Here is a 27,750-nt window from a genome sequence, read left to right on the forward strand (position 1 = left end):
TTCCTCACAACTACGTGCTGCAGTCTCACTGATTTTATCATTGGATTATTATTACTATTTTTGATGATCGTATTGTATATTGATGCTCTTTCATTCTTAATTGTTAATTTGACTGAAGTTACGGCCAGAAGATAATTATATTTAACAAAATGCTTTGCATACTTTTTTGATTTTTCTTTTCTTTGACGCAATGTAACTTGCAATTGTAAGTCAAGCAAAAACTTGGGGAAAGCTTGTTTAGTATTTGATAATATTGTTTTTCCTTTATGCGCCTCATTTTATTTTATTTTCCTTCAGCTGGACTCCACTTCACTAAGTAGTGCATATCATAGAGTTGAACTTGTGATTGCATCTTATTTTTCATGTGTAACTGTAGCACATGGTGTTCTGGTGCACTAAAAGATTAAGCTTTGGATCAATGTCTACACGCTTTCATTATCTGAATGACATCAGATCCTGGAGAAAAAAATAAAAATAAATAAAATCCACACTAAATGGAATTAAGTTTGTCATGTTTATATATGGGAATGCCGCTGCATCAAGAGGATACTAAAATGTTTTATTGATCACAAAAGTTGATTGGCTCATTTATTATGCAGCCCATGAAACCTCTTAACCTTAACTAAAGAATTTTGACAACTGACACCATCCACAGAGACTGTTTGGACAATTAAAAAATAAATGTTTAATGTTTAATATAAAGATTCATTTATTTCAGATCGATATTTCCAGACGGACTTTCAAATGAGTATTCCCTGGTGACCATCTTCCGTGTGAGACGAACTACAAAAAAAGACCGCTGGTACCTTTGGCAAATATTTGACCAATCAGGAAGCAGTCAGGTAGGTGTGTTGTAATGTTGTACAATGCTGGTCAGAGGGTTAAATGTCATCTCATGCATTAGAAGTGGAATGATGGTACAACAGACATCTTGGATGAGTTTTCAAAATTAAGAATTGAAGCCAAAAAGTTGAAATTATTGTGAATTTTAAATGATTGAAAAAGGATAAACCTCACCACCCCCTACAGACTCAGATATATAAAGTACATAAATCCCTACATTTAATTTGATAGATTTCTTTTAGAAAGTGTCTCTTTCAACATGTTTTTTGTAGCCATCAAATGCTTTTGGGATAATTTTGGCTGGATAGATATTTAGAGTTAACTTAATTTAATTTTTAAAATTTAAATTTGTTTCCTGTTATGAACTTGTTTTTTTTAACTTAGGGTATATTTTCATTAAGTTTGAGAAGTTTAATGTCACTCTGTTGTCATTCTAAAACCAGCCTTCTTTGTGACGGGTTCATCACCCAGCCGGTTGCTGATTTGTGGTGAAGTAAAAAAAAAAAAAACAAAGAAAACAACAACTTTGAAAACTCAACCTGTCAGGCATTAGGCCTTTCTCCAGACAATATTGTTCAACTTGCTTACCTGTGGACAGCAATGCTGGTATTTCTATAGTTTATTATAGGTCTGAGCCTTAGTGGTTCCTATCTTGTTCTTAAAAATTTGTAGTCATTTTCCTTTAATCAGACCTGACAGTTTAGGTGAGTGAAATATGGGTCAAATACCCTGAAAGACTTGCTGCTGGCCCTAAAAGAGTTGACGTATGTGTATTTTATACAGTATATTTGAGATTGTATGCACCCTGTGTGGATTTGAAGAATTTCCCATAAATTTTATTTTAAAGTCCCCCCATTAATTTGACATTCATGCCTACGTTGAATGTATGTAAACTTCTGATCAGCTCTGTAGATCAGAATAATGTACATATTAATCAAAATACTATTATAATTTTTTGATGAGCAATCTCTTATTAAACTTTTTTTAACTCCTCAGGTGTCTGTGGTGGTTGATGGTGATAAGAAAGCAGTGGAGTTTTCTTCCGAGGGTCTGCTGAAAAACTCTTTCCGCTACACGTTTAAGAGTCGTGACCTGCATGCCCTCTTTGATCGCCAATGGCACAAGCTCGGCATTTCTGTTCACAGCGACACAGTATCCATTTATGTCGATTGCACGCTGGCTGAAAAGAAAATGACTGATGAGAGGGACGGTATCGATCTCAACGGGCGCACTCTCATCAGTACACGAGTGGAAGATGGAAGGCCTGTGGATGTATGTTCCCATGACTCATTTTTAAAATAAATATTTTTGTTCTGGAATAAATTCACATCTAGCACCATATTTATTGGCACAGTTGCTAAAATGATAGAAAATGATAAAAAAGGGAGTTTATCACTTCACAAATTCAGCTTAAATAATGTCAGCATGTCAGTACTTGAGTATCTAATACATTATTTTGACAATTCTTATAATTGGCTTCTATGAATTAAGTCTTAACATCCATCCACCCATTTTCTGTACACCCTTGTCCCTAGCGGGGTCGGGAGTGGTGCTGGTGCCTATCTTTAAGTCTTAACATATTTAAAAAAAAAAAATAATAATAATAATAATTATATATATATATAGTACAGACCAAAGGTTTGGACACACCTTTTAATTCAATGAGTTTCCTTTATTTTCATGACTATTGACATTGTAGATTCACACTGAAGGCATCAAAACTATGAATAACACATGTGGAAATATGCACTAAACAAAAAAGTGTAAAACAACTGAAAATACCCCTTATATTCTAGTTTCTTCAAAGTAGCAACCTTTTACTGTGATTATTGCTTTGCACACACTCTGCATTTTCTTGATGAGCTTCAAGAGGTAGTCACCTGAAATGGTTTTCACTTCATAGGTGTGCCCTGTCAGGTTAATAAGTGAGATTTCTTGCCTTATAGTCATGAAAATAAAGAAAACCCATTGAATTAGAAAGGTGTGTCCAAACTTTTGGTCTGTACTGTATATATATATACTGTATATCTTAAGTGTTGCATTACTTAGCAGAATGTTTTTATTGAATTATTACACATGTGACCTTCAATTTATTTAAAAACATTTTTTTAAATTAAAATATTAATCCGAATGCGATAAATTATAGATGTTATTTTTTTACTGTGGGTGCTACAATTAAGCAGTCTATGTGTTAGAAGTAATTTAAGCATGTAACTTACGATTTTTTTTACATGTTTCATATTTTTATATTAAATGTATATTTAAACGGATCACATTTTTAATTAGTACTCTAGAACTTGTTGTTTGTCTGGTGAACAGTTGTGATACTTTTTCTTAGTCATTTTATTAAATGAGAAAGACCAAATAACATGTGCTTTAAGTAAGGCAGATGTGTTGATCTACTTGTGTCAAGAAATGTTTTGAGGAAAATAGCTACTTTGTCTACAGTGAGAGCCACAATTTAAGTCAAGCTGTGTCATACAGCACTGGATACAAATCTTTGTTCTGTCAATTAGGTAAAACACCAAAACACATTGGTAGAGAACAGCTTCAAATTACCCAGTGTGAGAAGATGAAGCTACAATAAAAGATTAATTTATCCTGAGGGTATTAACAGATCTTTTATCAAGGAGGCCAATAATTATGAGGGATAGTATAAAGATTAAACAGTGTTTTGTCCTGAAAGTTTTGGTACTTTTCTCTAATTTAATCAAGCCTGGACAACCAATTAAAATGCACTCAAACATTTTAAATTATCCTTCTGGGACATGCCTTTCTGATTGGTGTAAATCTTCTATTGATTCATAGTTGTAAGCCTCCTCTAGTAGCTTGACCAGGCAGCTAAAAAAAAACACTAAGGTCAGCTTTGCCATTTGATCACTCATGCCTTTGAATAGACTTTGGCTTAAGTAGGATTAACAGCTGACTTTTTACCCCAGGTAATTCATGAATTACATAATCAGTAAATGTGTAGCAGAAGGTAAAGCTCTTAAGGAAGTCTTGTTATTTAGATCTAGAATTTTAAAGCTGTTTGCTGTGATGAAGATTCCACTCAATACTGTAAATCTAAAAGAGCAAACCAGTGACAATTTGTAATGTTGCAACCAAAGAAACAGAGAGTGATAATGACAGTAATCTTGCATTAACGTGACCTCTTCTTTATAGATTGAGTTGAGGCAAATTCTGATCTACTGTGACCCTTACATGGCTGAAATGGAAAACTGCTGTGAGCTGCTTGAGCCAAAGGTAAACTGTTTTCATTTTTCACAACTTATTCTCACAACAAAACTGCTGAGCCATAGCAAAAATAAAGGATTTATGCTTGGGTAGTTTGAAATAAACATTTATGTACCAGTTTGTTGAAAGAAATGGTAAAATATTAAAATCTTTGTCTGAAAATATGATGTCATTGGATTGTGTTGATGACTGTATTTCAAACTAGAGAAAGATTGTATTGTTTTTTATTCATGTTTTTAAAAATACAAAAATATACTTTTTATAAATTTGCTTAAACTGTCACTTTGTCCTGACAGTGTAATCTGAGACAGTGCTAAGACCTTATTAGTTGTTTCTGACTGAGCGGTCAGAAAGTGTACGTCTGCAGATATTAGTAGGACCTCAGGGAGAAGGCAGATGAGCTTGATGTTTTGACAGATTATCTGTCCCAAATTATGCTGTCAGGACAGTGACAGCTTTAACAAATTTATAAAAAGCATTTTTTTTTATAAAAGTTACCTACTGCAACTTTAATTTGAAATTAAGTTAGCAATTAAAAAACAAAGTGTAACTAGAAAAAAGTGTAGCAAATTATAGAAATGTTTCTGTAATTCAAAACAAATCCTCAGAGGAAGACATTTTTTTGTGGTTTATCAGTTGACATTAAATTTGTGATTCAACAGATTTTCTTACACAGTGGAATAAGATAATTAAAGTATAAGAATTAAATATATTTGTTTGAAAATTATACCCTCCCTGAAACGGAATAAGATAACTCTCCCATCACAATTAAATGAATGAGAGCTAATGTTATAGTTATTAATGACTATAGCTTTAGTCATTAATGTTATAGTGACTAACATTAATGACTAATGTTATTAATGTTAACACATCGTTAACCTCAAACAAGGTGTTCATGAAGATACAGTCAACCTAGTGTAAAGTTACTCTTAAGGAAATGTGACTGATATATTTTTTGCTGTGAAACAAACTCAAAATAAAATGTCTAATTGGTGAAATTTCTGTATCGATCCAGTGTGGAGTCAACAAGACATTTATTGGGACCTCCCCTCCTCTGGTTACAGCCCAGAGTCCCCTGATGCCGTCTCAGCCGACCTCACAATCAATTGACACATGTCACTGTCCAGGAGAGAAGGTACAATTAATTCCTCCCAACAGGAGCCTCAAATTGGCTACAGGGTAATGGTTACTCTAAGTGTGCCAGTTCTGATTTGATATATCAAGTAATCATTCCTGAAATTATTTTTCTCTGAAAGCCAACCAAAAGCAGCTGCAATCTATTAAACACTGGTGCAATTCTTCTACACATGGTGGATATACAGGGTCCAGTGCTTTTGTCAAAGTGGAGAAAATATTATTTTACTGCAAATATTAATCTACTTTTAAAATTAAAATTGTGTTCTTAATACTGCTTATGTTCAGTTCCATATTTAACTTTTTCACAACTGTAAAGTCCAAATATCACATCCAGAAAAACTACATACCTTGACAGTATGAAACATAAATTAATCACAATCAGCCTTACCTTAAGTTTTTAAAGGAATTTAGAAATAATAATAAAAAAATACTTTTATGAAATGAAATTAGCCTATCACAGAATATAGACTTCCAAATCTGGAGAAAATTAGAGCGTGTCCTAAAGGCAACACTTCTACATTTTAAAAAATTTTTAAGGAATTAATTTTCTACTTTACAAAAAAAACACACAAGTCTTTTCCAGCAATATGTTAAATGGAGGTTTAGTGACAGATCTTAGGAGATCATTCGAAGCGGGACACATTGATAAACATAGTTAAGGTTAACATGAAGAAAGGCTTTCTCTTTGCCCCAAGACTATTTAGCAATTGGAATCTTTCATGGAGGAACCCAAGGCTGAAAAACAATGACTCACCTAAGACAAATAGCTTAACACTAGAATGGCTGGAGTTAGGCCATTTGGACATATACCTATTCAGGCTAGAGATAGTCCAACTGGCCTGAGGATTTTATCTAGCAGGTGCTTTTGTTCAGTAAATAGGGCCATTACCTAGGCCAAGTACCCTGGTAATGGCCTCAACGCATCTCACAGTTGCACAATTGTTCCTTAGACTTCGACTTCGACTGACTTTGTTGTCATTTTCAATGCACAGGGTGTATACAGAACGAAATTTCGTTGCATACGGCTCAGGATAATGTTTGAGGTTCCAATGTTGTGAGTAAAATAAAATACAGTATAAAATATGAATATAAATCTAAATATAAAATATAAAGTGCAGGACTGACAGTAAAATAGAAGTTATTTAGCTCTGTACATGTGCAAGGTATAAAGTGGAGACCAGTTTTTGAGTGCAGTCCAGTTAAGAGCTCAGCAGTCTGATGGCAAGTGGGAAAAAGCTGTTTCGGAACCAGGTGGACCTGCACCGGATGCTGCAGAACCTCTTTCCAGAGGGCAGCAGGGAGAACAGTCCATGGTGGGGGTGTGAGGGGTCACTGATGATGTTTCGGCCTCAGGACACGCATCCTGCATCGATGGTTGACCTGACACTTCGCCCTTTTGCCTGAGCTGGGTGTGGAAGGTTGTTGCCGAAGCAGTTTCTCCTTGTGTGCCTTCTTCTCACTCACATGAGAGTTACCGAACTCTTTTGCAAGCTCAACCAGGAAGTCCACCCGTCTCTCCTGCACCCCAATGCATGCCTGATAAAGCACATGTGCATTCAGTGCTACCATGTCAATCATGTTTGCCAGGTTTGCTGACCAGCTGTCACATAGTGATGGAACCTTGGTCACCCCCCGCAAGATTATGACTGAAATAAATGCCATTAGTTCTTGTGAACTAAATAGGTGAAGCAGTCACCTATTTATCCTCCACAGCACAAAAGGCTGCATGCAAATTTGCATGTGCTAAGTCTCCCAGATTTCTTTTGCTTACACTTTTTGCATGATTTTTTTGAGGTGGATCAACACAATTAAGCTGGGAATCAATAGCCACTGGGATGACTGTGAGTGTTTGCACAAAATATACCAGGGAAGAACGTAATTGCAATTAGAGATGTTTAATGGCAGTAACGAGTTATGTATTTTTAAGTTAAGAGTCAATATGTTTTTTTCTGAATTTGAATAAGTAATCCCAGTCAACTTTAAATCAGAGAACAGTTTACTTTTAAATTTTTAATGTATCTTCTGAAATATCTTACTAATTTGTGTTCACAGGAAGATGCTGGTATTCCAGGCATGCTTGGGCTGTTAAAACAAAACAGAGAAAAAGGAGACAAGGTAAGGATAACATTTGAATCAGTGTTAAATAAATGTTGAAGTTTGAAGTGTTCTTTCATTTTAGGTCAGCTAGTTGGTCAGTTCCACAAGCAGTTTTGACTCTGCCATAAATTACATTGCTTTTGCTTTCAGATACATTCTCATCTGTTTTGTTTTGCCATATTTCTTTCTGAATTAATTTATTTAGCCAGTGCTGCTAGTTTTCCAGGAACTCTGCACGGTCTGAATGTCAGGGTAGACAGCAATTTTCTGTAGGACAAATTTATCCTTGAGTGTTCAGGAAAAGAAAGGATCCATCTCTCCCACAGAGAGCAAATGTCAGTGCTGTAGTGTCTGGCAAAGTTTCATGTTCTTCTGTCAAGGTCTTTCAGTGGGGCTACCATACAATTACCTCCATAAGGTGAAATTTCTCCCAACTCACCCAAGGAGTGTGAATTGGGAAATCATAGATTTGTACAATCGGTAGAAAACAGGTATAGTTTGAAAAGAGAATGCCCCTTTTTCATGACAACTCAATAGACATGTTGAATTGTAAATTGTAAATGCCCACTTACTGAAAATTGTTGGTGTTAAGTCAGCTGGAGGACATGGAAAAAAAAAAAAAGAACAAACCATTGAATCCCCAGACAGTTATTTTTCCCCAGACGAATCCCATTGTTTGGCCGATTAAATCCCCTTTTGACTGTTCGTGCAAGGTTAAAGAATGTTGGAAAGGAGAATGCATTCAACTATGAATGGAATTCATAGCAGAACAGGTGGCAGTACTGTCTGTGATAAGACCAGAGGGCTTTTAGGGTCACTCTCCTAATTAACATTGTGTAGTTGTGGTATTAAAATATGTAGGATTGTTACTAGAATTTTTCGTCTGTGAAGCAAAAGTTTCTCCTTTAATTGAAGACTCAATCACCTCAAACAAACAATGCGTCACTTATACCCAGTATATGTTGTTATGCTCACCATGTTCTCCAAACATGCCATATAACCCATCTTGAAACTATTTTACTTATTCTATGAAAAATATCTAAATGTGTTAAATAACATTTTCCATAAGTTATAACGGGCTGCTCATTGTTAATTGAAAGATAAGCTATTGCAGTGTTGGTAATTAATTACTAACTGTTATGTGATAGCCTTTGGGCCAAACTTTATCAGGGAGAAGGTATCATGTCAGGCAGATAAACAACACATCCACATACAGTATCTGATAACGAAATTAGCTTAAATTTATGGCTAAAATCAACAATTAGAAACTATGTGACAAAGGATAGAAAAATGAAAATACTGGTTAAAAGATATTTTTTTATGGGGGTTTTTCCCTTACTTGCTTTATTTAAAACAGTACAGTTGGCATCTTCACTTAAAAAGAAACTTCAGGTGGAAAACCGTCCCTGGATATAGTTACATACAATTAAGTGATAGAAAGGAAACAATGGATAAACATACACCCCCTGATGTAAGGATAGTAAAAAATCCCAAAAGAACCTTTTTAAACATTATGCACCAAGGTTTTGTACAGTCATCCTTTAACTGGCAGGACCAACTTGTTGGCCAATAAAATGGATACACTGATGAAAGAATGCTAAGCTACAGTTATTTTAGAGGATTGTTCTAAAATCAGATGCAAATAAAAATATTTATGATGCACTTTACTTAGCAACAACTCAAATATATTGTCCCTGTTAGAATTGTAGCCTAATGTTAGGCTATAATTCTGTAGCCTAACATTAAGTTTTTGGAGGGAGCCACAGTGTGCACCGTTGAAACATTTTTTCTTAGAGTTTACTCAAGTGTCACATTGTAATGGTTATGACTGTTCCCCTGTTTTTCCGAAGTAATAAAATAAGAATGTCAAAATAAATATTTTTTCAACAAGTTTGACCTCTATTACTTTCTCATTTTCTACAAATGCTGAATCTTCCAATACTTTTTTTAGACTTTAAGGACAAAATAATATTTAAAATGACATTTTATCAAATCTGTTTTCTTTGTATAAATGGTTTGATATGGATATGAAGCAGGCTATTCATGAATAAAGGTCAATCCTTTAGTATTAATATTGTCATTGATTGTGTGTGCTCACTGGGCATGAGTCAGTTTCTCACACCTGAAATCAAATTTCAGGTCTTTATTTAAAATCAATACTTAGCACCATTTGTTTACTGACCGGACAACAAAATTGAGAGCAAATCCAATTACAGACTTGAACACAGAATTGATCAAGTTAAGAAAAACATGCTCAGGGACAATGCATTTAACACTATGGGCCCTGCTGTAAAAAATGTTAGCAAGTAAAGAAAAAAAAAGTATTCCTTTTTTTCTTACTCTTTCTTGTTTTCACACTAGATTAATTTAACGATATGTTCTTCTGAATGCAGTATGTTTATCAGAGTGTGCTGTTGAAGCAAGGACAAAATGACAGCCACTTGAGAAAGGTATGTCCATCCATCCATCCATTGTCTGTTCACCCTTGTCCCTAATGGGGTCGGGAGGGTTGCTGGTGCCTATCTCCAGCTACGTTCCAGGCGGGGTACACCCTGGACAGGTCGCCAGTCTGTCGCAGGGCAACACAGAGACATACAGGACAAACAACCATTCACACACAACACTCACCCCTAGGGAGAATTTAGATAGACCAATTAACCTAACAGTCATGTTTGTGGACTGTGGGAGGAAGCCGGAGTACCCGGAGAGAACCCACGCATGCACAGGGAGAACATGCAAACACCATGCAGAAAGACCCCGGCCGGGAATCGAACCCAGGACCTTCTTGCTGCAAGGCAACAGTGCTACCAACTGCGCCACTGTGCAGCCGAGAAAGGTATGTAGCGGGTATAATAATAATAAGAAGAAAGAAAAGTCACAAGTCTTGAAACAGTTAACAGGATATGGAACATTGGAAGAGTTACTGGCAGTGGAAAGGAAAAATCCAGCCAAGAAACTCTGAAAAACCAGGAACTTACTTGCTGAAGTTTGGGCGGTAAAATGACAAAAGAATCAGATAAACTAGTCGCCGTCTATGTAGAACATACTGTATATGGCAGAATGACAGCAGGGAAACTGAGGGAGGAATACCAAATGGAGCTGAACAAGATTCCTATGTCTAACAAATAGATAAGGAAGAGAGCAGACAATAACGTAAGATAAGTACAGTAAATTCAAAAGTACACAGATCAAAAATGGGAACACCCTTGTAACGATATTGAACTGGCTAAGATAATGCCTACAGAACATTACAGAACAACAAGGAAACGATCAAAACACAAACATCTGTGGATTGCGACACAGAGGGTCATTTCTATAAGTGAGCTGAATTTAGCAAAGGTCTTAAATTATGTGATGTTTAATTTAGATTATGACATCCATTTTTATTGTTTATCATTCAACCTCTCTTACGCACTGTATGTTGTAAACACTTCAGTAAATCTATTTGCACAAAATCATAATGTCACAGTGCAATCTGGTCAATCTGAAGACATTGATTCTACAACATAACTAACAATTTTCTGTTTAATTATGATCTCTGTTTTTTATTATTATTATTATTTTGCTTCTCCTACTATTCTAGTAGGAGCATTCTCCTACTTTGAGTAATGATAGGTTAATTCGCTCCAATTTACTCTTTGTTTACAATAAATTTGCTAGCTAATATTTCTCCCATGTAGTAGAAGTGATTGAGTTTAATAGATGCACACAAGAGGCACATTTAAAACGTGGAAAAAGACAGTAGCTTGAGGTTAACGCTGACATAATGACTGTTTGGATGGGCCATATTTAAATTACAATTCAAATCAACACTTTAAAAGGCACAGCAGCTAGAGTGCCTCTCAAGGCATTAGCGCAGAGCGGTGCTTTGAGATAATTTAATGCACCTGATTTGAAGTTTTAATGAGTCTAAACAAACTGAGTTTGATGGGTTTAATAAAGTGATGTAAATAATTTTGATGGTACATTCGCCAAACACATTGAAAGGGTGGTTTGATTTAATTGAATAGATAGGGATTTTATGTGATATGATAGGAAACCATATATTGCACTATAAGTACTTAGCACAGTTGGAATATGATCATCATTTGGAGCGAGCAGATGATAGTTGCAAACAGCAGAATGCCACTGATTATGGGGTAAAAATGCTTTTTACATCTTGTTAAATTTGCATTTGTTTCTCTGCAACCACTGCTGTTATGAAAACCTCCATTAGCACAGATGTCATTTCTTTTAAACCGTCCGTTGAATATCACATGATATCCCAAAACATCCGGCTTTGTGTGAGCAGGATGTGGCCGCTTCTTTTCTTTTACTCACTCGAGCCGTATGCAACGAAATTTCGTTCTGTATACACCTTGTGCATGCAAAATGACAATAAAGTCAGTCCAAGTCTAAGTCTAAGTCTGACCTTTCCTGTCGTTACTCCACAGCTAAATTATGACAGCAGCACAATTCTGTTAAGTCATACTGATTTCTGAATCTCCAACAGAGATTATTACATGGATCTTCACTCTTAAAAAATAAAGGAAGTTAACAAAAAACAGATTAATAAGGTGAGCTCATAGTACTTTCAATTAGCAACAGAAGCATCTAATTCGGTGGGAGATTCAAAATAGTGTTAGTATACTCTGTAACAATTTAACTTGACTTTGTAGAGATTAATCAAAGGCATCTGGACAATTTGAGGCATTTAAAAAGCCCTTAATGAGAGCTGTTGGGCAATCATCATGACCTATACGGGGAAAATTTCTTGGGAAAGTGTGAGGGGATTACTTCAACTGTGCTACTCCAATGGAAAGTACTATCCCGCATTACAGTGAGTTTGATGGAGGATTCTTATGCAGTGCAAGGGGATTAAAGTGCTATGATTAATCCAGAATCCCCCAGGAAATTAAACAGATAAGTAGTGGGTTATAAGAATGCAGCTTACTTGAAAGGAAATCCATTTTCTTTGGCCTCGCACATAAACCCTGTTATTGCTAGATTTACAGCTCCTGCATGTACATGCAAAGAAAAAAAAAGTTTTTTTCACTTTTACAATACATTTAATTTATTTTGCACAGTCCATAAGTCTGATGCTCTCGTAATTTCTATTTTCATTTATACTCTTGAATTCAATGAACATACATTCCACCTGTAAATTGAATTGCTGTAGGAGTTTTAGTCTGAGCAGTATGTTGCTGACCATACATTTTGAGAAGCTTCCAAAACCTCTTATTGTTTCTATTATGCTCATCTTTGTTAAAATGTTATTAGGTTTTCCTGAGAACAGGTTTTGTGTCAGAGGCCTAAAAGTAAATTTGAATAACTGACGGAACAATGCAGAATATGCTTTCCTCACACTGGGTTTATCTTTTTGTCAGTGATGATAACTGTATTCATAATGTGAGTGACATTAGCAAATGGGAATTCTTATAATTCATGTTAAAACCAAACTGTATCATTATTCATATCTTCACAAGTGATATGAGTCACCTTCATAAATGCAAAAGTTACACGGACGTTGTTGTTCTTAATAAAAGTAACAATAATGGTCAAACTATTACAAAAATATAGCAGCTCAGCTTCTGTGGTGGACTACATTTTAACCTAGAATTGACACCGTTAGATTTCTTTCTTTCTTGTCCAAAGAAATGTGCAGCATCTGCCTACAGTATTTATCAGTTACAGTGCCCAGCAAAAATATTAATTTGGCTGGAAGCGGTTTTCAAATGCTTTACAAAGACAAATCTGAAAAGTGCGTCACATGTTTGTATTCAGTTTCCTTTACTCTGATGCCCTAAAATAAAATACAGTGCTCCCAACTTTTTTCATAGTCCATGTGTCATTCGTTCTTTCCATTCTTCATTCACTCTTTTTCATTCTCAAAATATAAAAAAGTTATTATTTTTTTAAAATTAGTTTTTAACACTTATTTTTCATATTTTGAATTTTAATTTCTGACCAAATTACGAAATGGAAAAACAGGTGCAGGACCAAACATAGTCAAACTCACCTGCTCTATTAGGATACTTCGAGGCCCGACCTCAGTCTGTCATGAACCTTTGGCCATTTGATGGTACTGTTAGAGAATTATAAATTTAATGGCAATGTTTGCTAATAAAATTGTGAAAATTTGAATATACATTTACTTTGTATATCAACCAAAACCAAAACCCTCTCTAGTGTCATGTCTCGAAAATGTCTTTTTCTTTTTAAATATTGTCACTCCTTTCCAAGCAGTTTCCAATGCAAATTTCTGCATGTCTTACCGGTGTTGAATAAGTCTATAATCAAGTTGGTGTGTGTTTCCAGCTATGCCATTGTGTTTAAAAATAACCTGCACTTTTACATGCAGGACAAATTTGCTTGTCACGAGCATTTATTAATTATGAAAATAAAATTCTGTCCTACAGTCTGTTTTTCCATTTTGTATTTTTGATCCAAAACTAAAATTGAAAATATGAAAAACAAGCACTTTTTTTATTTGATTGGAAACAAACAACAACAAAAATATCAATTTCTCAGTTTGTTTTTTTTTCTTTAATTTTGGTTGTCAATTGAAAATGAAAAAATGTATGATATACAGATTCTTCAGAAATATCCTATTTAGAAAAACACCTGTGTCTAATTGAATCCCTGTGTACAATAGCTGTACACTAGGATTAGTCAAATGACTGACAAATGCCAGTCATTTTTCACAAGACTTTAGTAAACAAACAAGACCAAGGATCACACCAGACCGGTTAGAGACACGTAAGCTTTAAGCAGGTAAAAACATTTAAGCAGATTTAGGCTATGAAATAATATCCCAAAATGCTTGTTTTATACTTCTTAGTCTATCATTTGAACAGACAAAAGCAATAAACTTTGGCATGAAGAGTGCAAATTTTAAAAGAGGTTCATTTGTGGTTTTTCCACAAGCCATGTAGGGATGTAGAAGAAGGTGCTCTGATTAGATTAGACCAAATATGAACAAAATGAATTTGAAATAAAATGTTGTCCATAGGTTTGAATATCTTTACAAGGCACAAAATCCTTTCCATTAAAATTTATGTTAATACCTCAACTCTTGTTTCACATTGCCTATGAACATATCCAAATCCAGTACTAAGTGCATGTTTCTCTGTTTTCAACTTAATACAGTTATCATCACAGTTGTTGGTATAATACAATGACTCTTACAGTGATTGGGATTAACATTTTGTAGTTGTTAAGAAACAGTATACTAATCTGCAGCTGCTGAGCCATAGTGTCAGCAAGAACTTGTGTGACAGCTGTAGTAGCAAGAGCACCGACGCAATGACAAGCCTCCATAATGCTATTCACTAATGTGTGAATGAGAGACCTTACTCTAACCTTTGTCCGTACTGTTTTCATCACAGTGTGACACACAGGGAGGTCAGGCTGCCAAGAAGCACTTGACATAACTTTGGGGTATTCCTTTTTTTTGTTTTTGAGTTGATGGAGTGAGATACTGTTGCTGTAACTGAAGCAAGTTTTTGACATTACTGAAATAAATTGAAGTTATGCAGGGGACAGTGATGCTATAAACTCACTAATCCAAAACATGGGTGCCTGTTTGTCGGAGGGTGGACTACATACTGCTGCAGAGATGCATGTTTCAGTTCCTAGCACTGGCATTTCGGGCTTGGCTGTCCGCCGTGTTGGACATACTTGGCATTCGTCCTGGGTGGGGGCCAGAAAGGACTTGTGTCCTTGTCACTGCAGCACTAACGTCTACTAGATGTTTGAGCTGTTTGTGCAAAGGGGGTTAGGATCTGTGTGAACAGCTCTAAGCATACCCAGTTGATGAAGCCTTCTGCTGCTGTGTGAACAACAAACGACTTACATATACAGCACACCCCATGATTGTTGGCACCACTGCTAAAGATGTGTAAAAATAAAGTCATCCTTGCTTCTATGTACATTTGCTGAGTGGCAAAGATTTCTCAAATTAATATATTTTTTTAGGTCATTAAGACTACAATTATTGCCCCCTCGCACTATTTTGCCCATAAAACAGCACATCGTCTTAAAAATCATTTCAACAGGTGGAACCATAGATGATGAATCATTGGTCATTCTTCTCTATATCAGCAAGAGTCCTGTGTCCTCTCTTCTGTTTTCTTTTTCCTATTCTGGTCCTTCACAACTTTTCTTCAGGACTTAGATCTTTGCACTGAGACAGTGATAGAAGAAGGTTAATTACACATTTGGTGAGCCCTTTCTAGGTTGACTTAGTCATACATCTTGGATTGTCATTTTGCAGAAAGACCCAAAGGCTATCCATTTTCATCTTTCACAGGTCACTAACTTTTTATTTAACATGTCCTAGCTCTCAGGGCCTTTCAGTGTGGAACAGTATAACCTCAGCATCGCACATTTTCCACCACACTTAACAACGGGCATGAGGTAGATTTCCACATGTCCTTCGTTGTGTCATGCCAGACCCACCTGGAGTGTTTGCTGTCAAAAACCATCTTGTTTCATCTGACCAAACTATACCATTCTGATTAATGTCCCTATACAGGTTAGCTAAGCTGACACATTTGTGTTTTGAGTATTTGATTTTCCACCACAGCTCTAGTATGTGGATAGTTTCTGTTGAAATCCAATAAACTTAAAATGCTTTTGTTCTCAGTGAGCATTGAGAAGTTTTTTTTTGTTTTGTTTTGTTTACCTATCTTGTCATCTTTCTCACTGTGGTGATGGGGAGGCAAGATAAAACTCAGTGGCAAGTGCCTAAGAGAAATGTCCCTGTGTGTCACATCATATTTACAGTAAAATGAAACAGAAGGTCACTGAATTACTCATTTAATATCCCTGGAAGCTTTGATCAACTGAAAATGGTAAAGTATATGTCACAATATATTAAAATTTTTCTCCATACTATTTATACAATTATTGTTAGAGTTGCCAGTTATAATATATATATATATATATATATATATATATATATATATATATATATATATATATATGCAAAAGATGTACTTTTTCTTCATTTTCAAACCTGAAAAAATAACTGAGTGGTTCTTTAAAATCACATCAAATTTTCTATAGTACTGTAAATTGTCTTTTTTAAAAAGATTATGTAACATTTGTGACTTTGTACATGTTTTATTTTAGCAAAAATTTCTCATTTGATTGTAAAAGTTGCAGATCCCTGTATTTGATACTATCCACATGTATACCAATTGTGTAGAACCTTTGGAAAGGGGCTTTTGAAATGTCAGCCAATGGGATTATTCTTGAGTATGGGAGGCGGCTTAATCCAGGATATTTTTGCACTGAAGACATTGAGCTTATACCACAGTGACTTATTTTCTCACAAAACTTGATACATGGGATATAGAAAATAAGAAAAGATAGTCAAACTAATTTATTCTAGACATGTGAATTGTTAATGGTGTTGTTATGAAATATATTTGACTGAGTCAAACCTTTTTACACTATTTGGGAAAATGTTTGAGAGCAAAATTGTCCCCCATCTGTTAATACAATAAATGCAAAGAGCCAGTTGGCCTGGACACTCAAACAGCGCAGCCTGCTTGAGCTATGGGACGGCCGAGGTCATCCTAGTATATGTATGAGTTGCACACTAATAAAAAGTCAACAAGATCCAAAACATCTCACACATTTCTGGCAGAGTGTGTGGAAAGCAGTCAGCTAGTAAAGCTCAAGCAGCTTATTCACAAGCTGCATATAATCTCACATATGTTACAAACTTTACTAAAGCTGCAGTTCTGCAGTTATATGTGAGCTGAACCACATTGTAAGGAAACTGATATGTAGAAAATCCCAAAAAATATTTAAGTGAAAATTTCAAGAGGCCATTTTGTGTCTTATACACTTTCAATCTTGTCATTGCAGGGGGAACTTGGATCAGAAGGTCAAAAGGCAATCGATCGAGAGAGGGTGAGTACTGCTATCTCCACCAGACATATAGTCCATACACAGCACATCAACAAGCTCCACTTTATTTTGTCAGGCAATCAATTCTTTAAGGCTTTTCATTTTTTGTGTGCCATGTCCTGGAGGTATAAACAAAGCTGAGTTTTCTGTGTGGCTTTTCTGTTATATCTCAAGTAGTAAGAGTGTTCTGGACTACACTGTCCTTGTACTATAATTAATTGATATGTACAGAATGCAGCCATAGACTGGCATACCAATGGACTGAACTAATTTTTCAAATTACCATGAGATCATTCTGTACCATGTTAAGGTCATTCTTTATTGCATGCACTCAGATTTGGCTGCACTGATTAAACTAATGTATAGTGGTGCTTAAATATTTGTGAACCTTTTCTTAAGTTTCAATATATTTACAGAAACAGACATGTATTGCTGGAGATTTACACGTAGAGAAAGTGCAAAGGTTTGATTCATTTAAATAAATCAGGGATAAGGTTTCTGGTTTATATTTTTAAGAAAGTATTTAAAATCTTTGTGGCAGATCCTTGTAAATAACCATAAGCAGGCACTAACTCCTGGTGGTGTTCATAGGATGAGAGTGATTGGAGATGTCGGTCATTTTTTGTTTTTATTGCTGCTTATTTATTTATATATTTTTACAAAAAAATATTTTATATTTCATAAATGTGAAAGTCAAAACATAAATAAATGATGGCCTCGAGGAAGGGTTCGATCTCTGCCAAGTGTCAGAGTGCCACTGGGCAAGGCAAGTTGCCGTTCACTTCTCCTATTGGTTACGCATCTGTGCATTTGTGAGTGCAGCTGGTAAATGTGACCATAGTGTAAAAGTACTGTGAGTGTTCTGTATCACTTGTAAAACCTATACAAGTTCAGCCCGTATGCTTTATACCAACATGGATCAATCACCTGTAAAACGTGATGGGGTTGTGTTGCTGCATTTAGAGATGTAACAATATTGTTGTTTGGTTGCTGAGTCATATGACCTTCATCAATTTGGGAAATCTTTGTGTAAGAAAATCAATGCTAAAGACTTAAATTGTTCTTTACTTAGAAATTTCATAAATGTGAAAGTGAATCCTTTTTAAAACAATGAAGGTCGGGTAGTTTGGTTGAATAAGTAAGGAATGTTGTATTTCTGGAGTTTTAAGAAGTACTGTGTGAATGGCACAACATTGTCTAATATCTTGCTTTTCATTTTTTATTAATAAAGTCAAGGGCATTAAAAAAATGGGAATGCACTAGTCATCAGAAATGATAATTATGGTAAATGTTATTTATAATTATTTAGTTTTTAAATATGTTCCTCTTAAGTGTCTTATGCTGAAAAAAACAAGTGTTTCCATTTATTGAAACTCCAAAGGAAGAGGTACAGATGGTCAGAGTAGTTCCATAAAGAAATGTTTATCATAACCATGTTACATTTTAGTTAACAAAAAGCAACACTGGAAGTCAGCTATAGAGCTGTAGTCTATCACAGAGGGAAAAAAAAGAAAATAAAAACAGAAGTGAACGTGCATCCATCAACCCCAGTTCTAAAACACATGCCCAGTATTGTGTAGATTATTTTTGTGCTACATAAACCTTTCTGACCCACTGGAGCAGGGGTAGCAGAATGTTGGCAAAAAACCCAGATTCTGTGAGTAGGGGGAATGGAAGAGGTCAGAGCTCTTTGTCCTGCTTGGGGAGGTTGCTGCAGTCAGGGAATTGTGTTGTCATGGGGATGTGTACTTTCTCTTCAATATTGTTTTGGCTGGTGGCACAAGTCAGCATGGTAGGGCCTAAAAGATTTGATACATTGCTCCACATTCACACTCAAAAGCCAGTAGAAGCTTACAAATACAAATATGCTTCTATCGATGCTATTTTTAAGGTTAGCTTCATCAGCAATCTCCACTCATAATCTGAGTCGAGATCTTTTTTGTTTATATGTGCTTGTTGCACCTTTAAATGGGAGTATTGTAATCACTATGCGTCATTGTCACACTCAGCCTGGGTTGTCACAAAAAGTGGTAAAATTTGGGTAGATTATGTTCTTCTGTTTTTGTTGACTGTAGTGGTCATTATTTGATAGTTGTCAGACAGGAAAGTGGGTTGTAAGAAAAGACATGCAGCAAAAGTCTTCAGGCCAGGAATTGAACCTGTGACGGCTGCGTCGAGGATTAAGGGCTCCATACCTGGGCCGCTCTTTACCTCTGCGCCACCACCACACCCCAAAAATGATCTGTAGTTAAGTAAGCAATCAAGTAGACCTAAAACTATAGAGGTTCTTATAATTTTCAGGACAAATTTACATACATTTACAGACTCAAATTCCTAATTTCTAAAATAAAAGTCAGATGTCGTAGTTGACACTGTGCTTTACGATGCATTCACACCAGCTCAAGCCTGGCTATTGCCTTCTGGTGCAATTCTTCCCTTTACTCTCAAGGAAATGCAACTTTTAATGATAGATAAATAAGGTATATTATGCAGCTCTGAGGCACGTAGTTGTGTGCTTTTTTGACTGCATGACTTCCAGCCCTGACCACTTGTACCAGCTTCTTGTTGCAAACCTGAGATAAAAGAAACTGGAATTGAGCAGTAAACCAATTAAGGTGGAGAAAAAAAAAAAACCTGAATTGGCAGTGTCTAAATTCAAGCATTGGTTTGTACCCCGACTACCAGCATGGGCCCTTTTGTTCGAGCATAAGTACCTCTTGACATGTTGAAAAGACAGTTGACGTCATGTGACCATTTGCATATGAATGACATAATCAGGTTTATTTACAGAGGAATCTCAAGACCACCTAACTAGAAATTAACTCCATGCACATCAAAGACTGACTGATTTGTAGTCACAGCATCACACAAACTATAATGGAGGTTGTAAATGCGTGCCATGCCTTGGATCATACACAGTATTTACTGATTGGAAGAGATGCCTTCAATGATCAGTTGGAAAACCACAGAGCTCTTCAGCCAGGGCTCCCCTTGACTTGATAGCAGTACATAAAATGAAAACAGCTGAAATCATGTTCACTGCAGTGAGACTGAAACAGTTTGTAAGTTAACAAGAAAAACTCACAAAATAATTTTTTGCAATTTACTTGGATCCTTCAAAGACACAGGCATCTTCAAGAGGTTAATAATTTCCCTAATGTGAGGCTGATAAGTCTGCTGATATTTTTTCTTTCTTTTTTGTATTTTTAAGGTTGCCCTGCTTCCTTCTGCTCTCTGTGGATGCAAACCAGAAAATACTCGATCAGTATTCAGCTATAAACATTGAAATTGACAATCCCATTTTCGCCAAGTATCCTGTCATGAGCAACAGTTCCAGGAACTCAAATAAGTTTGCCTGGAGCACTAATTGTTTTTGAGCTACAAACATCCCTTAGCTGGTTGTCTTTGCTTTAGTCTTGTACACATGACTCACTATCTCTACTCTCCTGGTAGTCATTTTCCTGTGCCCGAGGCAACTTTGCCTCTGGCAGGTGGGTTTGTCCATCGTTTCAGATACGTATAATGGAAGAAAAAGAGTTTCTGAAATGTGTTTAGAACTGGCGACCTTTGCAAAAGCAACACTAGCTGAACCCAGAGTGAAATAGTGGTTATATTTTATTCATCTGACAAGTGATACGAAGTGATATGCTGACATCTTTATTTAAGCCTTCTTAGTTGGAAAATGCACTGAAGTTAAATGTCAAATTTATCCTTCCATTTAGTGATTCTTAAACTTTAATCTTAATTTCAAACTTTAATCTTTATGGTAACATCCAAGGCTGCATTATATCAAGAACGTAATTGCAATACTCTTGCTTAAAATTGTAGTTACAATATTGATTATGATTTATAAACATTTCTCTGATTCTTTTTTTTATCTTTACCATTGCACAATGTTCCAACCACACCTTGTGATCATTAGTATTTCAGCCAGTAAAAATGTATATCAAGTGTGAACATTAGAGACTGTTAGAGTCCATAGTAGGTTAAATGTATTATCCCAATGCATTCCGTTTAGGCATTAAGAGGCCTTCAGATCTAAAATACTTCCAGATGTTGCATCCAAGTAGCTCTTTGTATCTACAGTATTGCACACACTGATCTTATGAAGATGACTGTAATCTGATATATTGTGCTGACTGGACAGGGTGCCAGTAAATCACAGGGAAACACAGAGACACACAAAATAAAAATAAAAAAAACAATACATGCATTTCTGAAGGCACTTTAACTTATGAGGACCGCACTGCTGTGTTGCCATATTTAATTACAGATTCTTCAGTGAAATCCATGAAAGTAAATCAGTTAAATTCAGGAGCACCTTCAGAGCTGTCAATAGTATTTTCATCAAAAGTCCAAGTGTTGTCTCATTTGGAGAATTGTATTCCTTCTAGCGTATAAAGTTTACCAGCAAAAAAATTAATCTGGTTATTTCTTTTTTTTATGTATGTGATAAAAAATAATTCATATTTATTTTACTTGACCTCTTAGTTATTGTGATATTTAGGTGTAAGAAGTCTATTGGATAAATGAAAAAAAAAAGTATTTAGTGATGTTATATGTTTTAGTATAAATAATACATTTTATTCGGATTCACCATCAATTAACTTTGTAAGAATGAACAGATGTGCATAATTTACACTTGCGGTAAACACTGAACAAATGTTGTTGCTCTCTCCAGTTTATTCTACCTCTCTTGTTTGTGGTCTTCTCTCTCAACATTCTTAAATTTAACTCCTAAATGTTAACACAAGGTAACATGGATAATAATGCATTTTGGTTGTGGTTCTTCAACTCTCAACAAAAAAGATTTTACAACAGTGCTTTTTGTTTACAAAGACATCACATACTTGCTCTAATTTAAGAATATTGATTGCAGTTGAGTTGTTCATTTCTAACATCACCTTTGTTTTGAGGCTGAGCCCAAACACAAGTTTTCCCATTAATCACAATCCATGTAGTATATATATTTTTTCTTTTCCTTGTGATCATCCTTTTTCTAGAAACCTGCAGAAAGTCTCCCTACGAAAGAAATTACAACATAAATCAATATGTGGTGGACTGTTCGTTATTAGTCTTTCCTGCAGCTGTGTTCTTGTTGTGATTTATTTGATTTCTTGACCCAACACTCGTATATGATTTAGAACAATATGAAGGCGAGACGCTAAAATAAAAGACAGGATGTAGCTGCTCCCTGTGGTTTATCAGTGAGCTTTGAAAATCAAATGATTAATGGGTTAAAACCACTGTCCCCTGTGTCTCCACAAAGTTGAGCTTCATAAGACTAAATAAGACTGCAATATGGATTCTTTTTCTCATCTGGTAATAACTTACAGTAATCTACTCTTAGAGACTTAAAATTCCCAAAGACATTTTTTGCAGCAAAAATACAATGAAGATTATGTTATATGATAGAAGTGGTCCATATGGTCATAGACATATAAACACTTTGTGTAAATTAATAAACAGTTAGATATTATTTCATTTCTCAATATATACTCAATGAACATGGGTGGAATTTTATAATTTGATTTTTTGTGTTCATACTAAACTAAATTACGTTAAATAAATAAATGTGCTCCATAATCTATTTCAAATCAATTATGAAGAATTTATTCTCATTTAACAATTATATATTTAAAGAATCAAGTATATTTGTCTATATTTCTCAGTTTAAGATATATAAATTATGAAATCAAATCAGAAAAAATGAACAGACTAAGGTTCTTACTTATGGTGCAGAAAAAGAAATAAAAGCGATGTAAAAATTTAAATACTACAAGCCTTTTTTTCACAGGCTAAACAAGGAAAGTTTATGTCTAGAAAACTAAACCATCAATTCTACTGAATAACTACCACTCTGAGTTCTCATGTCTCATGGTAATTGAAGGGCAACCTAAAAGGCAGGACCATTTGAAGATTGAGGAACCACTTCTGATCTGGTAGAAGAACTGAATAAAGGCTGCAGAGGCATGAACTTTGTTTCAGATAACAGTGAAAGCTCACAGACTGTTGTTCTGACTGGCAGGTTACTCAGACTGGAGGCTATTGGTTCAGGTTGGTTTCGGTGAGTTTCTCAGTCGTTTTTTTCTTTGGATATCAAGCTGGGTTGGACACAAAAAGAACATTTCATAAAGAGAGTTGCAAAGGAATGGTGGATATACGTTCAAGGTGTAGAAGAAAAAAACCTTTGCAGGAACATTAGACAACAATTAGACAAAGATATTTAATTAAACTACAAAATGTTCTCCTTTCTAATTGAGTTTGAGAAATCTAGCAGTTCGCTGTTAGCCAGCTCGTTCAAGGAAGGCGTTATAACAATGTGCTGGTAAACCAATCAGAAGCTGACTCAAAATAAAGTGAAATACGTCACATAAGAAAGTCAAGAATAAAAATAGACTTTATTATTTTCTTCAAAAAATATTCTCATGAAGACAAAAACTCTCATTATGACAGAGGCTGTTTTCACATTCAAGGTTTTAAACATTTATTCATTCTAAAATAATTTCTTATCTCTGGTGTTTCATTCACTACAGATCCAATAGGTTGAAACTGGTGCAGTCTTCAATAGAAAACCTTTGATATTATATTTTAAAAGGCCTGATTGCAATCTGTTTATTTGGAAAATAACTGAATGTATGAGAAGAAGAACAATAAAAACAATGAATAAATTTATGTTCGCCACCTAAAGTGATCATCCCTTTACTGCTGAGTACTCATGCGGCAAATTCTGATACCCAAACCGGCCTTTTACTGCAATTAGCTCATATTCCATTTTTAAAGCTAATGTGTTATTTAAAGCTCCTGTTGACACCTGAGAAACCAGAATTCTGAGTATGTGCATGTGATGTAGTATCGCTTTGCAGATACACCTCCTATGGGAAAGGGGGAGTGTACTCTGTGTTATCTTGTGGGTAATTCAAGTGGATACATGATGTTCGGCTGTAGAGTGAAGTGTCAAAGAAAGCGGAGTTGAGCAACACTGATAGAACATGATATCCTCTGCACAAGAGGATCTCTGACAGTGTACTACGATATCCCCACACTATGGAGCAGTGTTTTATTTATTCGGAGTGTAATGGACATGCTAATTTGTTTTCGTTTTTAAGACTCAGTGTCAGTAAGGGTAGTCTTCCACCACGCTGAAGATGGTGGCGTATCGCTGAGGGGATGGAAAGTCACAAAAGGCATTTCCTGCTGTAACCTCCCTGGCATTTGTAGGCCAGCACTCAAGATATCTGTGTTACGTACAGATCTTGTTTCACATAGCTTTAAAGATTCATTGCCCACAAGATTAAAATTTTGCCTCAAGCTAATACAAATATTTAGTGTATCTTCAGTTTTCCTGTTGAATAACTTCTATCTGGTTTGGTAGCTCTAGCTGGAAATGGCAAACTTCTCTGCAGTGATTGAAATTAGAATTTTTTTTACTTCTTATGAGACAACTTCTCTGACCCGCAGATGCTCTGCCTGGTAAAAGTTCTAAGTAAACATAATTAGGCTGCATGTGTTCCTCTTTCCTTCCCCTGGCTCTTTGTTTGCTTGTGTTAGTTGTCTTCTGCTGGGGAGTTGCCAGATTGTCCAGTGGCCCCACAGTTTCAGGACTGATGAGACACAGAGCAGTGTGTAATTAGCAGACGAGTGTGCACAGCTCCCCACAGTGTTCTGACCTCGTGCTGCAGGAACAACTGCCACACAGCCAGACTCCAGCCTTTTCTTCATCAACTTTTTCCTCCTTAATGTCCCTCTGCAAATGTGTAGATGTCAACAATTTTCAACATGGGCTTACAATGCATATCTGATCCTCAAATAATATATCTCACTTTATTATTGTTTAGATCAAACAGTTTCTAAGAGGTAATCACATCATGATGCATACATTATAATCATATGACATGAGGTTTTTCTTTGCTGATCAAATTAGTTTGGAAGATAATAGGAAATTTGACAATTGCCTATGGTCATGATGACTTTTTTTCCTATTTATTCATAACTTTGCATCCTAACAAATTACAAAAGGAAAAACCTGGAGTGTTAAAAGTGTATTTGTCAAAAGTAAAATTCTTTAGGTACAATACTTTTCAAAACAAATGCTATGTTACTTGCTGTTTCTTCACAGCATGCACATGTTATTTTTTTGTACATATTGTGTCAAAAAAAGATAAAATGTCTATTTTGTGATGTTTATTGCTCATGAGTGTCAACTAGTCAACGCGCTAATTAAAAATTAACAAAAGTAATAAGAGCTTTTCCTTTCTTCATGCATTTCTCCTTTCTTTGTCACATAAAAGCTGAATGCCTACTGAACAAAGTCTTTCCAGAACAGCAACACTGACAGCGCTACAAGGCTTTACAGAGACAAACAGTGGTCATAAAGCTTATAGCATGTGTGGAGCAATAAAAGTTGTCACTGGCAATCAAATTGGACACAATAAACTATAAATTAAAGTTAAACGTAGAAGCAAGAACTCAGGGCTTTTAAAACCTGGATGCCTCAAAAATTAGAAGGGGTGAATCTAATTCAACAAACAAACAAAAGAAAGTTTTGTTGAAGGTGGCCAAATGAATGCTGGTAATAATCTTTGCATAGCACATAAAAACCAAAAACAACTGTCTTTTTTACAATAAATTGTGCAACTGAGCACAGCTCCTGCATCTGTGGAAAACATTGTAAGTTTGTGATGACGATGAAAATGTGTTTCGTCATATTGGTAATATTTCTTTTAAAATGCTGCTGCAAGAAAATGGAAAGGATTAGATCAACTATATTTATGAAGGATAAGATGTCTTTGTGCTTGTATCCTGTTGAGAGTAGACACATTTTTATTAGGTACATTATTTTGTATTTCAATAATTCCAGTTATTAGGTGTGGAAGCATTGATTTGTGGATGTTACTTTTTATAACAAAACTGGTGAATGTATTACATTGTTACATTTCAACATTGTCAACCTTGTTTTTTTGTTGGTTTTTTTCATTTTACAATAATATAAAGCCTATTCAAAAAGTAAAGAGTAAAAAGTTTTTTTTTCTCTCTCCTTAATCTTTAACTTCTGCCCCAGTTCTCGTAATAACAATAACATCCTAATGGAGAAATATTCTGCTCAGTTCCTGTGTGTGAATGATTTGACAGTCACCTTGTTCCTGACAGTCTGCGGGCTAAGGGAGCACATTAACTCACAGTCTGATCAAATCATGGCATAACCTTTTCAATATCCACAAATAGTAGCCATGTTATTGTATCGCCACCACTACCATACATGCAGTCGCACCATTGTAATCATGGCTTCTGTTTTCTGAGTAGCAGTGGTTCAGACAAGGCTTGCTGAGAACCGGCAATGAATTAGTCACGTCTCTGGTAGCAAGACTTAATGTGATAAGAGTAGGTAATCATCCTCTGCAGATATATAATTCACTATTAATAGCCCATCTGACTCTAAATTTAACCATGACAAATTATTGAATTTCTAAGTCATTTTACAGGCTGCTCACACTCTCCATCTTTCCTACTCCCGCCCTAACTTATTTTAAAGTGTTGGTGCCAATGGCCCAAATGTGTCACACCTAACAAGGCTTGCTGCAAATTTAGCCTGTCAATATGTGTCAGGCCTCATTCATCAGCTATAACTCTTCATCTGAGCTGTCCTTCTACTTTCACATTTCACCACTGGGAGGCTTGACTGCTCCCTGAGCCTGCATAGTTCAGTCCCACCCTGAGGTTCCCTGCTTCAAGGTTCAAAGGCAATGACAAGCAGTGTCCTTGCTAAACCAAAGTGCAGCATGGGGAGACAGGGAAACGGAATGGGGGGTAGACACGTCGTAGCCAGCAGATTGTGAATCACACTGCGGAACTGGGTGGCATGTGATTGACATTATCTGATCTTTTGAGTCACTGAGAATGTTATACTCGCATGTGATTGTACGCTCTGTGGCAACATGCTGACATACAACAACACAGGATGTTTTCTGCTGCATTAAAAACAAAACAACTTCAGAACTACAAGTAGAGAATACCACAATGTGTTGTAAATTTTCAGAAGCTGAAGGGTGTCTTAAGAGTTTTTGTTCTGGCTGGTCCAAATGAAACTCAAGTGAGGAAATCTGTTGAACAGACTGGCCTTGATATCTAGGGTTTGTGGTTTATTTATCACTGTTTAAGAGGGTAGAGTTGAGGGAATCACTTTCATTTTTGAAATGTGCATTCAATATGTGTTTGCCCAATTTATGGAATAATACTTTAAGCATTACCAGCGATGCAGTTCCCTGTGAAATCATTTATACCGCTTGAACTTCTTTAAATTAAGTTAAAACCACAAACTTCAATATATAGTTTCAGTGATATTTTGAGGTGAAAAAATTATTCTTTTTGAACTTTTTTGCTTGTTAAACTGATAAGTGTTTAGTACACATTCAGCCCTATTACTCTGATACCCCTAAATGAAATTAACTTCAACCAATTCCCCCTTACTATGGATCTCAGCTTTGCATAGTTTATTCTCAGAATAAAGACAACTGTTCAGTGACACTAAAAGCAAAG

General features: G+C 35.6%; 1 protein-coding gene across 4 annotated transcripts in view; it reads left to right on the plus strand.

Moving 5' to 3' along the window:
* The window catches only part of LOC114138417 (collagen alpha-1(XIX) chain), a 129,813-nt gene that overhangs the window by 11,379 nt on the left and 90,684 nt on the right, over positions 1-27,750 (plus strand). For all 4 annotated transcript variants that reach the window (XM_028007646.1, XM_028007647.1, XM_028007649.1 and 1 more), the window contains exons 5-10: positions 719-842; positions 1,840-2,115; positions 4,009-4,089; positions 5,096-5,215; positions 7,270-7,332; positions 17,173-17,217. In XM_028007646.1, coding sequence (XP_027863447.1) covers positions 719-842; positions 1,840-2,115; positions 4,009-4,089; positions 5,096-5,215; positions 7,270-7,332; positions 17,173-17,217 — 709 coding nt within the window. The remainder of the gene's footprint in view (positions 1-718; positions 843-1,839; positions 2,116-4,008; positions 4,090-5,095; positions 5,216-7,269; positions 7,333-17,172; positions 17,218-27,750) is intronic.

Source organism: Xiphophorus couchianus, chromosome 22 (genome assembly GCF_001444195.1).
Source record: "Xiphophorus couchianus chromosome 22, X_couchianus-1.0, whole genome shotgun sequence".
Taxonomy (NCBI): domain Eukaryota; kingdom Metazoa; phylum Chordata; class Actinopteri; order Cyprinodontiformes; family Poeciliidae; genus Xiphophorus; species Xiphophorus couchianus.